Genomic DNA, 12,997 nt, shown 5'->3' with positions numbered 1-12,997 from the left:
TATCTTGCCTTTTGTAATGTATACATGATACTAGTATGTAGATCATATTGGATAATAACTAGAATATAATGTGATCAAATTTATATTATTTTTCATTTGAAAGTTGATATGTATGTCACAGTATTCATTTTGCATAAATTGGTTAATTGATAAAATGAACCATTGAAACAAAAACATTATCAACACACATGTCACTTGTTAGATTCATCAAATGTAATTAATAGATTTTGTAAATTATTGTTTAGTTTATTGTACAGAGCATTCCATTAATTTATGTATATTTATATGGCCAATTTGTTTGTGCTTGTGCCTTTTAGGTATTTTAAGTCAATGTAAATAAGAAAATAGAATTATGAATGGATTTGCTTAATTTGGCTATAAATGAATGCATTCTTAAATGTCTTAAATGGACAGTTGTAAGGATGAGAAAGATTTTTAAAATTTGCAAATTGCAGCAATCAGAAATTTTGTTTGAAAAGATATACAGCTGTAATCGAGTACCGGGTATTCTTTGTTGTCATTTTCCTCACATTAACATATTACTGAAAATACATTCACAAGTCATGGGTATCTTCAGTTCTAAAGAGGGTGATGGGCATAACAAATTCATTTGAGAAAGAGATTCAACAACTATTACACATGGCATACTTTATTTCTCCACTGACAATTAAATGTATGCAAGTGATGAAACATTGACGGATCCACAACCAATTCTATTTGTAAATGTTTTTAAGGTTTGTTTAAGATATAAAAGAGATCTACTGGTAAAAGCTTTTGTATCTGAGATACTGGTATTTTTAGTGTGTATGTGATATTAAATTAACTGTTATTTGTTTTATGAAGACATTATTATGATACTGTCTGTTATTTCAGCATTTGTTATCTTGTCATAATGTGCAATAAATACTTTGAAATGGTTGTTTTGTAGTTTTCAAATCTTTATTTTTCTGTTATCTACCAGTTATAGGCTAAGTATAAAGGAGTCTGAAGTAAAATCATTCCTTTATTCTGTAGGTTGTCTTAATACTTCAAATCATCTGTGAAAAAAACAAATCATTAATAATTGTGTTTCAAGATCAATAACTCTTCAAGGAGTAATCATAAGATTTCGATCGAATGAATGGTTTGGTAAATGCTGCTGCATCTATCATTTTTGGGTAAAGATTTGCAATCTAAACCCTATGTTACTGACTTGATATCTAAATCTTCCAAGGCTAATCACTACCTTTTTGATACACAAAATATAGTGCATTGATCATAACATTCTATACATTGTATCCATGAACATTTCCAGAAATTTATCAATGTAATATATACTCAGATATTCAAGTAAAAAAATTATGTTACATCTGTCATGAGATTTACATAACTTTTGCAAGATGCAGGAATCTAATTTCTGTTCTAAAACTATAAATTATGCCATTGTTAAAGCCATCTTTAAAAATTGGAGTTATCTCCCATTGTCTAGAATTTTAGTTAAATCATCTCCAACCAATGCTTTTATACAATGCAATGTTTCATTTTACTTCCCACTGACAAATTAACACAATCTCGTTAGTTTTCTCGTTTGAATTGTTTTACATTGTCATGTCCGGGCCTTTTATAGCTGACTATGCGGTATGGGCTTTGCTCATGGTTGAAGGCAGTACGGTGACCTATAGTTGTTAATGTCTGTGTCATTTTGGTCTCTTGTGGACAGTTGTCTTATTGGCAATCATACCACATCTTCTTTTTTATATTTACCCTTTTGTGATTACAAGCACTTTGATTACAATTCTAGCTCTTGTAGTTTTCTGTAACTACTTTATCACCAATTGTTACTTGTTTCTGTTAAGGTCAGTTTGTGGGGAACCACTTGTGTAAGGTTGAGGAATTGTTACTTGATTGTGTTAAGGTCAGTTTGTGGGGAACCACTTGTGTAAGGTTAATGATGTTTGGCTAAGTTTTATTTTCTCTTCAAATCTAAAGGAGATTTTTTGACCCACTGACCTCGGCCATGGTCCTTTGAATTTGAAAGTTTCAATAATTTACAAGTTAAAGTTTATGTTTATGTGACTCTAATGGAAAACACTAATGGCAGGATGTATTGAAGCAAAAGGATGATTTAAGCTTAATTTAGCAATGGACATATAGTTGCGGTGACAATATATGGGGACAAAGTTAATTAGTTCATATTCAAGTAGAAGTAAGTCAACTTTTAAGTATAACTTAGACTTACTTATTCCTGACAGGGCAGCCAAATATATATTACTCATCATTTCAACAAATTTATCTGCTGTAAATTCAGAAATTTTTGCTGTTTTTTATTATTTCAAAAATTTGGACCAGATGTGCTTCCCCAAAATAAATTTGCCGTTCAAATGTAGATAGAAGTTTGTATGAAGTATTTCCTGAAATTGTAATAACTAATCACTTACTTTTAATCGTTAAAAAATAGCAACAATGAATGCACTGCCTGTTTTTGTTTTACTAACCATCGTCGATTTTATGTCAAAAGTATTTTTAAAAGATAAAGTTTTATAACAAGTATCACATGGTAAAATAAACATAATCAATAATCTGTGAAAAGGAGGTCAAGGTCAGATAAATCAAGCAAACAGACAAATACTTTACAATCATTCCATACACCAAATATAGATTACCTTGTTGCTTGTAGTATTGGGGGAAAACAGATTTAACCAGGAAAACTTAAGTTTGTTGAATGAACCATGAAAATGAGGTCAAAGACATATGACATCTGAAAAACAGACAATGAACATATAACAATCATTCCATACACCAAATATAGTTGACCTATTGCTTAAATATTGTAAAAACAGATCATCAGATAATAGCTTATAGCATTTCAAGAACAAACCAAAACACAAACTTGAAACATTGACCAATCAACCATGATAATTAGGTCAAGGTCACATAATAAATATCAGGCAGACAAGTACATCTTAAAATTATCCATTGAACAAAAAAAAATTGACCTATCGCTTATAGTATTCAAAAACAGTCCAAAGCACAAAAACTTAACATTGTTGTTTGTTTATGTGTTACATATTTGTTTTTTGTTCATTTTTTTCATAAATAAGGCTTAGTTTTCTTGTTTGAAATTTTTTACATTGTCTTATTGGGGCCTTTTATAGCTGACTATGCGGTATGGGCTTAGCTCATTGTTGAAGGCCATACAGTGACCTATAGTTGTTAATGTCTGTGTCATTTTGGTCTTTTGTTGATAATTGTCTCATTGGCAATCATACCACATCTTCTTTTCTGTATTATAAGGTCAAATAATAACACCTTACAATCCTTTCATACTGCAAAATGGTTTACCTATTGCTTATAGTATATAAAACACCAAACTTTGCATTTCCAAAACCCTGCCAGACTGACATGTACCCTCTACAATCATTTCAAACACCACATATACCGGTAGTTAACTTCTGATTATAGTGGTTACAGGTAAGAAATGGACATAACTTTTAACCTTGTTCACTGATCCATGAAATCAGGTGAACCTTGTCTAGACAAACATGTAGATGTTATAAGGAACCCATATACCAAATATAGTTATCCCAGTATAGTAGACAGACATGTAGATGTTGCAAGGAACCCATATACCAAATATAGTTATCCCAGTATAGTAGACAGACATGTAGATGTTGCAAGGAACCCATATACCAAATATAGTTATCCCAGTATAGTAGACAGACATGTAGATGTTGCAAGGAACCCATATACCAAATATAGTTATCCCAGTATAGTAGACAGACATGTAGATGTTGCAAGGAACCCATATACCAAATATAGTTATCCCAGTATAGTAGACAGACATGTAGATGTTGCAAGGAACCCATATACCAAATATAGTTATCCCAGTATAGTAGACAGACATGTAGATGTTGCAAGGAACCCATATACCAAATATAGTTATCCCAGTATAGTAGACAGACATGTAGATGTTGCAAGGAATCCATATACCAAATATAGTTATCCCAGTATAGTACTAATAACAAGTGAGAAATTCACATTACAAGGAACCCATAATACCAAATATAGTTATCCTAGTATAGTACTAATAACTAGTGAGAAATTCACATTACAAGGAACCCATATACCAAATAAAGTTATCCTAGTATAGTACTAATAACAAGTGGGAAATTCACATTACAAGGAACCCATAATACCAAATATAGTTATCCCAGTATAGTACTAATAACAAGTGAGAAATTCACATTACAAGGAACCCATAATACCAAATATAGTTATCCCAGTATAGTAGACAGACATGTAGATGTTGCAAGGAATCCATATACCAAATATAGTTATCCCAGTATAGTAGACAGACATGTAGATGTTGCAAGGAACCCATATACCAAATATAGTTATCCCAGTATAGTACTAATAACAAGTGAGAAATTCACATTACAAGGAACCCATAATACCAAATATAGTTATCCCAGTATAGTACTAATAACAAGTGAGAAATTCACATTACAAGGAACCCATAATACCAAATATAGTTATCCCAGTATAGTACTAATAACAAGTGAGAAATTCACATTACAAGGAACCCATAATACCAAATATAGTTATCCCAGTATAGTACTCATAACAAGTGAGAAATTCACATTACAAGGAACCCATTATACCAAATATAGTTATCCCAGTATAGTACTAATAACAAGTGAGAAATTCACATTACAAGGAACCCATATACCAAATATAGTTATCCCAGTATAGTACTAATAACAAGTGAGAAATTCACATTACAAGGAACACATATACCAAATATAGTTATCCCAGTATAGTACTAATAACAAGTGAGAAATTCACAATACAAGGAACCCATATACCAAATATAGTTATCCCAGTATAGTACTAATAACAGGTGAGAAATTCACATTACAAGGAACCCATATACCAAATATAGTTATCCTAGTATAGTACTAATAACAAGTGAAAAATTCACAATACAAGGAACCGATATACCAAATATAGTTATCCTAGTATAGTACTAATAACAAGTGAGAAATTCACATTACAAGGAACCCATATACCAAATATAGTTATCCTAGTATAGTACTTATACCATGTGAGAAATTCACATTACAAGGAACCCATATACCAAATATAGTTATCCCAGTATAGTACTAATAACAAGTGAGAAATTCACAATACAAGGAACCTATATACCAAATATAGTAATCCTAGTATAGTACTAATAACAAGTGAGAAATTCACATTACAAGGAACCCATATACCAAATATAGTTATCCTAGTATAGTACTAATAACAAGTGAGAAATTCACATTACAAGGAACCCATATACCAAATATAGTTATCCCAGTATAGTACTAATAACAAGTGAGAAATTCACATTACAAGGAACCCATATACCAAATATAGTTATCCCAGTATAGTACTAATAACAAGTGAGAAATTCACATTACAAGGAACCCATATACCAAATATAGTTATCCTAGTATAGTACTTATACCATGTGAGAAATTCACATTACAAGGAACCCATATACCAAATATAGTTATCCTAGTATAGTACTTATACCATGTGAGAAATTCACATTACAAGGAACCCATATACCAAATATAGTTATCCTAGTATAGTACTAATAACAAGTAAGAAATTCACATTACAAGGAACCCATATACCAAATATAGTTATCCCAGTATAGTAGACAGACATGTAGATGTTGCAAGGAACCCATATACCAAATATAGTTATCCCAGTATAGTACTTATAACAAGTGAGAAATTCACATTACAAGGAACCCATATACCAAATATAGTTATCCTAGTATAGTACTAATAACAAGTGAGAAATTCACAATACAAGGAACCCATATACCAAATATAGTTATCCCAGTATAGTACTAATATCAAGTGAGAAATTCACATTACAAGGAACCCATATACCAAATATAGTTATCCCAGTATAGTACTAATAACAAGTGAGAAATTCACATTACAAGGAACCCATATACCAAATATAGTTATCCCAGTATAGTACTCATAACAAGTGAGAAATTCACATTACAAGGAACCCATAATACCAAATATAGTTATCCCAGTATAGTACTAATAACAAGTGAGAAATTCACATTACAAGGAACCCATATACCAAATATAGTTATCCTAGTATAGTACTTATAACATGTGAGAAATTCACATTACAAGGAACCCATATACCAAATATAGTTATCCCAGTATAGTACTAATAACAAGTGAGAAATTCACATTACAAGGAACCCATACAAGGAACCCATATACCAAATATAGTTATCCCAGTATAGTACTAATAACAAGTGAGAAATTCACATTACAAGGAACCCATATACCAAATATAGTTATCCTAGTATAGTACTAATAACAAGTGAGAAATTCACATTACAAGGAACCCATATACCAAATATAGTTATCCTAGTATAGAACTAATAACAAGTGAGAAATTCACATTACAAGGAACCCATATACCAAATATAGTTATCCTAGTATAGTACTAATAACAAGTGAGAAATTCACATTACAAGGAACCCATATACCAAATATAGTTATCCTAGTATAGTACTAATAACAAGTGAGAAATTCACATTACAAGGAACCCATATACCAAATATAGTTATCCTAGTATAGAACTAATAACAAGTGAGAAATTCACAATACAAGGAACCCATATACCAAATATAGTTATCCTAGTATAGTACTAATAACAAGTGAGAAATTCACAATACAAGGAACCTATATACCAAATATAGTAATCCTAGTATAGTACTAATAACAAGTGAGAAATTCACATTACAAGGAACCCATATACCAAATATAGTTATCCTAGTATAGTACTAATAACAAGTGAGAAATTCACAATACAAGGAACCCATATACCAAATATAGTTATCCCAGTATAGTACTAATAACAAGTGAGAAATTCACATTACAAGGAACCCATATACCAAATATAGTTATCCCAGTATAGTACTAATTACAAGTGAGAAATTCACATTACAAGGAACCCATATACCAAATATAGTTATCCCAGTATAGTACTAATAACAAGTGAGAAATTCACATTACAAGGAACCCATATACCAAATATAGTTATCCCAGTATAGTACTAATAACAAGTGAGAAATTCACATTACACGGAACCCATATACCAAATATAGTTATCCTAGTATAGTACTTATAACAAGTGAGAAATTCACATTACAAAGAACCCATATACCAAATATAGTTATCCCAGTATAGTACTAATAACAAGTGAGAAATTCACAATACAAGGAACCCATATACCAAATATAGTTATCCCAGAATAGTATTTATAACAAGTGAGAAATTCACAATACAAGGAACCCATATACCAAATATAGTTATCCCAGTATAGTAGACAGACATGTAGATGTTGCAAGGAACCCATAATACCAAATATAGTTATCCCAGTATAGTACTAATAACAAGTGAGAAATTCACATTACAAGGAACCCATATACCAAATATAGTTATCCCAGTATAGTACTGATAACAAGTGAGAAATTCACAATACAAGGAACCAGTATACCAAATATAGTTATCCCAGTATAGTAGACAGACATGTAGATGTTGCAAGGAACCCATAATACCAAATATAGTTATCCCAGTATAGTACTAATAACAAGTGAGAAATTCACAATACAAGGAACCCATATACCAAATATAGTTATCCCAGTATAGTACTAATAACAAGTGAGAAATTCACATTACAAGGAACCCATATACCAAATATAGTTATCTCAGTATAGTACTAATAACAAGTGAGAAATTCACATTACAAAGAACCCATATACCAAATATAGTTATCCTAGTATAGTACTAATAACATGTGAGAAATTCACATTACAAGGAACCCATATACCAAATATAGTTATCCCAGTATAGTACTAATAACAAGTGAGAAATTCACATTACAAGGAACCCATATACCAAATATAGTTATCCCAGTATAGTACTAATAACAAGTGAGAAATTCACAATACAAGGAACCCATATACCAAATATAGTTATCCTAGTATAGTACTTATAACATGTGAGAAATTCACATTACAAGAAAACTATAATTTTATAACCTTGAACCATGAAAATAAGGTCAAGTATAATGGACATATGATAGACAGAAACTTTATAACATAAAGGTATCTGCATACAAGGTACGAAGCAATAAGGTCTTCTTCCTTCTAAAATATAAAGCTTTATACAAATAGTTTACCCCATTTTGACATGATTTATAGCGAACCCTATCAAAGTTTTCCACAGATTCACCTGCAAGTTACCTGTCCATTTAAACTTTTGGCAGTTCTATTGTCCCATCTAACAAATACAACAGGTAATGTTCTCTGTTTAGTTTATTCACTGGGACCTTTAAATTTCTTGCAAGAGAAATCTATCACTCATTGATTAATTTACCTGAACAAAAAATTGAACTGTCAATGATGGAAATACATGTACAAATAAGTAATTATAAAACTGCATGTGATGTTGTATTTATTCAATCAATAACCATTTTCAATTTGTTTGATTAAAAACTAAAAGTTGATTTCTGATCAAATTTTAATATTTTACCTATTAAAATTTGCTCTTTTTTTTCTGTTCACAAATAAAAACTTGAAATGATAATGTCTAAATAAAGGTCTGTTGTATTTGTTCAATGGGACAATAGAACTTACAAAAGTTTAAATGGACAGGTAACTTGCAGGTGAATCTATGGAAAACTATGATAGGGTTCGCAATAAATGCATCAAGATCATGAAATTTAGATTAAATCTACTATTTTATTTTCATTTTATAATCTTTTCAAGCTCTACTGTATTTTGTTTTGCATTAGAATAAAGATAACGGTTCTGTAGGTTTTTTTCAATTCTAATTTTAACACATTGACAATGTTTGTACATCATTTACAATACCAGTACCTGTACATTTATAAGGGGTAAACTACCTGCCATAATTATGTGCATCTGCTATAAATCACTAAATATATCTATATTTAGAATTTCATTTCTTGGGGTTTACAAAGTGAAAGCAGCATACACAGGTGATATCCGAATAGATAATTAAACATAAAAAGATAACAGAGAAAGCACCTTTGTCAATATGGTCCATGCCAGAAAAGAAACACTTACTTTGCTTCACAATAAGTATTGTTGACAAGATAAAGAACTATAATCAAATGCAACAAACATATTTAATTCAAACATATCAATAATTCAATTTTATATAATCTAACATATATTCAAGGAACAAATTTTGGTTTTTGTATGTCCAAACCAAACTTTTCCATTTTTGTTCTTTTTTGATAAGGTTCATAAGGATCATCAACAAAGTAGGTTTTCTTCTTCCAATATTTTGTGACCATTTTGTCGAGAAGTGTAGACTGTGAAGCATTACAAACAACATGAAGTCGGTGTCGCCACTTTTTTTGCTGACCCATTCTCCACAGTTTTTTACTTCTTCCTGCCCTGGTTCGGATCCATAATCCACAATTTAGTCTTTTAAATCTTTTGAGAACATTTTTGTTTGATTGAGGTTTACCCTCTTTTTTATCACAAACTATTGTAGGTTCTGCCCAATCCATTCTGGTTCTCACAGAAGTTTGAACAAGTGGTGTAGAATTCTGTAAAATGCTTTTCCTATATCAAATAAATCAATGTATATCTTAAAATTTGTTTTGAAAATCAATAATTCAACACTTCTGTTACATGTGTATTATATATATTTGAGACAAATGTTTTGGATTATAAGTTTTACCATTACTTTGAACATATTTATAAATTGATTTTGACAGGAACATTAATCAGTTAAAGTTATCAAATAATGTAATTCTTTTAGTTCTATATTTTAAAATGCATCATGACAGAGGTCTCGTAAAGTCTGAAGGATTTAACCACTGAAATTTTGTTAGGACCAACACAAATTTAGTATTTTGAAAATATAAATAACAGTGAGTACAAATTTTCTTAAAGATCCACCAGTGAATGGCATGCCATGTGTAAGGATTGAGCAATGTCATGTTCAAGTCTTTTACAGCTTGCTATATGGTATGGGTATTGTTCAATGTTGAAGGTTGAACAAAGACTTATAGTAACAAACTTGTATGTCATTTGGTCTTTGGTTGAAAGTTGTCTTAATGACAATCATACCTCTTCATAATGTTCATATTTTTATTCTGTGAACATGCTGTAAACATGCAAATGGTCCCACATCAGCACTTAATGGTATCCTTTTGTTTTACATTATTCCATTTTTATGTGGAGGAAAAGATAACCCATCTTCATGATCTTAGAATCACCTAGTGGATCGCTTCATTCCTAACTAGCATTCATTTGTTCATCTATTTCTATGTTTAGTGGTCTTCATTTCCCTGAACCTGAACTAGGATTATAAGTTATATGGTTCGCTACTGACCCCGTACGGATCCATAGAGGGTTAGTAAAATCCATAGGGGGTGAGACCAGAGGCCGATTCCCCTATGAATTTTATTCACCCTCTATGGATCCGTAGGGGGTCAGTAGTTAACCATATAAAGAATTTATCAGACGCTGGACTTTTTCTGCGGCGTTTTGTTGAAAAATAAACAATGAAACACAACAACATTAATAGATGACGTCATCATTAACGCATCACGAACCCCATATGAAACTTACTAACCCCATACGGTCTCATAGGGGGTCACCACGTGACGGCGTTTAACCAATCACAACGTGATAATTCATCTGTGGTCCGATAAGAATGTTTAGAGGCCAGCTGAAGCATAAACTAGGATGTATGATTGTTTAGAGGCCAGCTGAAGTATGGATATATGATTGTTTAGAGGCCAGTTGAAGTATGAAATAGGATATATGATTGTTTAGAGGCCAGCTGAAGTATGAACTAGGATATATGATTGTTTAGAGGCCAGCTGAAGCATGAACTAGGATATATATGATTGTTTAGAGGCCAGCTGAAGCATGAACTAGGATATATGATTGTTTAGAGGCCAGCTGAAGCATATTAATGACCATACTATATATTCAGATATTTGTTACATTAAAATCATCTCCGACTTTCAAATCATTTTATTTTTCAATTGTTGGCATATCTTGCGTTTGACTTTATTTCAATATACATGTACATCACCTTATGGGAAATGATCCATGGGGAAGAATACTGTAGTTACCAGCAGACTGTAGTGGTTTAAACAATCTATTTGAAATGGTTAATACTGGCTTCACACGACAACATGCTGAAAATGCTTTGCACAGGGGAGGTAGTAATCCTGAAATAAATTAAAAAAAAACATTATTACAAATCAATGAAAGAAAGATAAATTGTATATTGAGGTTCATCATAACGTTTTTACACACATGGCTGTATTTTCACTACAAATTTCAGTCTGAGTACAGACATGACAGACAAACCTGTGCATTTGGAAAAGTTTTAGAACATGGCTGGACCTAGATTAATAAAACATAAATGCATTTTAAGTTTTAGAATATCAAAACTTTTCTAGAATTTGCTGTTCATTTTTTTTTCATTTCTGCAGAAGGTGAAAAAAATAAAATAAGTTGGGAAAGAAGTTTGAGAAGCTCCCCTCATACATGTAAATAAAACTTGTTGTAAGTAGTATTGATTTCAAAAATTTACAAAAGATGATCTGCCAAAAAACTGTGTAACTGAGTGGACCTTATCATATGAAACTTGTGTGTTTATAAAAAAGAAGATGTGGTATGATTGCCAAATGCCAATGAGACAACTGTCCACAGGAGACCAAAATGACACAGAAATTAACAACAATAGGTCACTATACGACCTTCAACAATGAGCAAAGCCCATCTAGATCTATCTAGATCCTGTCATGCCTTAAAGTGTTCCTACATGCATCAAATTGTCTGTACTCCTAATTAATGTTGCTCGGGATAAATATGGTACATTCGGGTTATGGAAATTTCATAGGTTTTACAAAATTATGTATATAATTTGATGCATTTTCGATATCTGTTACCTGTGAATTTTTTCATGGGCGCAGCCATTTCTGAAGTTGGTCCAATACACTTCAGAGATTAGGTCACCTCCAGTAGTTCATAGCTGGAATCATGAAAAATGTAACGGTTACCTTATTCATGTTTTTTTCACAACACACCACAACGGATTAATTCCATGCAAAACAGCTAATCTTTGAAAATAAAAATAAAAATACTACATAGAATAAAAATTCATGTTCATATCATTTATGTACTGATGTGAAATTTTTATTTCATCGGGAAAAAAGTGGGTCATTCCTCGAAGAATGAAAAGTTACGTTACCCTGAAGTCGAAACATTTCATTTTACTCTGCTTTCTGTTTGCTGCTATCACTAGGCCGCACCACTGCCAGTACACATGATATTCCCAAAAAGATGCAAGATTTTTTTTCTTCAAATCTATATTATATATGTTTCAATTCACCATATCCATAAACATAAAATATTGAGTCCAGAAAAAAAAATCAGAAAAAAATGCACTATTTTGTTTCCCTGCATGTTTTGAAATGCACCGGAAACTGGAGTTGTAATACAAGACTGGTACTTTTAGCATATCAATAAAAATGCTTTGAGAATATCAAAAGAAAAGGTAGGGTTACCGTGCGTTTTTTTTTCTCTCGCATATAATACAGAATAGCAGAATTCCATGTAGATTCCTTCAAAAATGCACTTTTTCAGTCTATAACACAGAATAGCAAAATTCCATGTAGGTTCCTTCAAAAATGCACTATTTCAGAGTTACCTCTCCTTAAAATTCCAATTAAAACATTAAAAATTAAGCAAAAAATAATAATCTACCCTTTAATATAAAAAATATCAATATTTATAAGTTAAAATCTTATAAATGTGTTCTTTTAAATGCAAATTCACAATAGTAACCTGCATTCCTGCATCCAATTTGGTTAACTTGATTGAAAATCTGGAGCTAAGATTCCATGTTTTTTACAATCCAAAATGGCGTAA

General features: G+C 31.3%; 1 protein-coding gene across 1 annotated transcript; it reads right to left on the bottom strand.

Moving 5' to 3' along the window:
* Positions 1–9,200: 9,200 nt before the first annotated feature.
* LOC134714299 (large ribosomal subunit protein bL35m-like) lies at positions 9,201–12,141 on the bottom strand. The gene is made up of 3 exons (XM_063575536.1): positions 12,016–12,141; positions 11,151–11,289; positions 9,201–9,664 (listed from the first exon to the last, which is right to left on the bottom strand). Exons 1-3 carry the CDS (start codon positions 12,041–12,043, stop codon positions 9,268–9,270), a joined length of 564 nt encoding a protein of 187 aa, XP_063431606.1. The 5' UTR covers positions 12,044–12,141; the 3' UTR covers positions 9,201–9,267.
* Positions 12,142–12,997: the final 856 nt, after the last annotated feature.

Source organism: Mytilus trossulus, chromosome 4 (genome assembly GCF_036588685.1).
Source record: "Mytilus trossulus isolate FHL-02 chromosome 4, PNRI_Mtr1.1.1.hap1, whole genome shotgun sequence".
Lineage (NCBI taxonomy): Eukaryota > Metazoa > Mollusca > Bivalvia > Mytilida > Mytilidae > Mytilus > Mytilus trossulus.
This window is presented reverse-complemented; position numbering and strand designations above follow the sequence as displayed.

Bases quoted from the DNA above. Each gene is read 5' to 3' on its own strand.
- LOC134714299 (XM_063575536.1), bottom strand. From the start codon at position 12,043: ATGGCTGCGCCCATGAAAAAATTCACAG. The intron at 11,290-12,015 runs GTAACAGATATC...AATTTATTTCAG, and splicing joins GCCCATGAAAAAATTCACAG to GATTACTACCTCCCCTGTGC. The intron at 9,665-11,150 runs GTGATGTACATG...TATTTGATATAG, and splicing joins CATGGATCATTTCCCATAAG to GAAAAGCATTTTACAGAATT.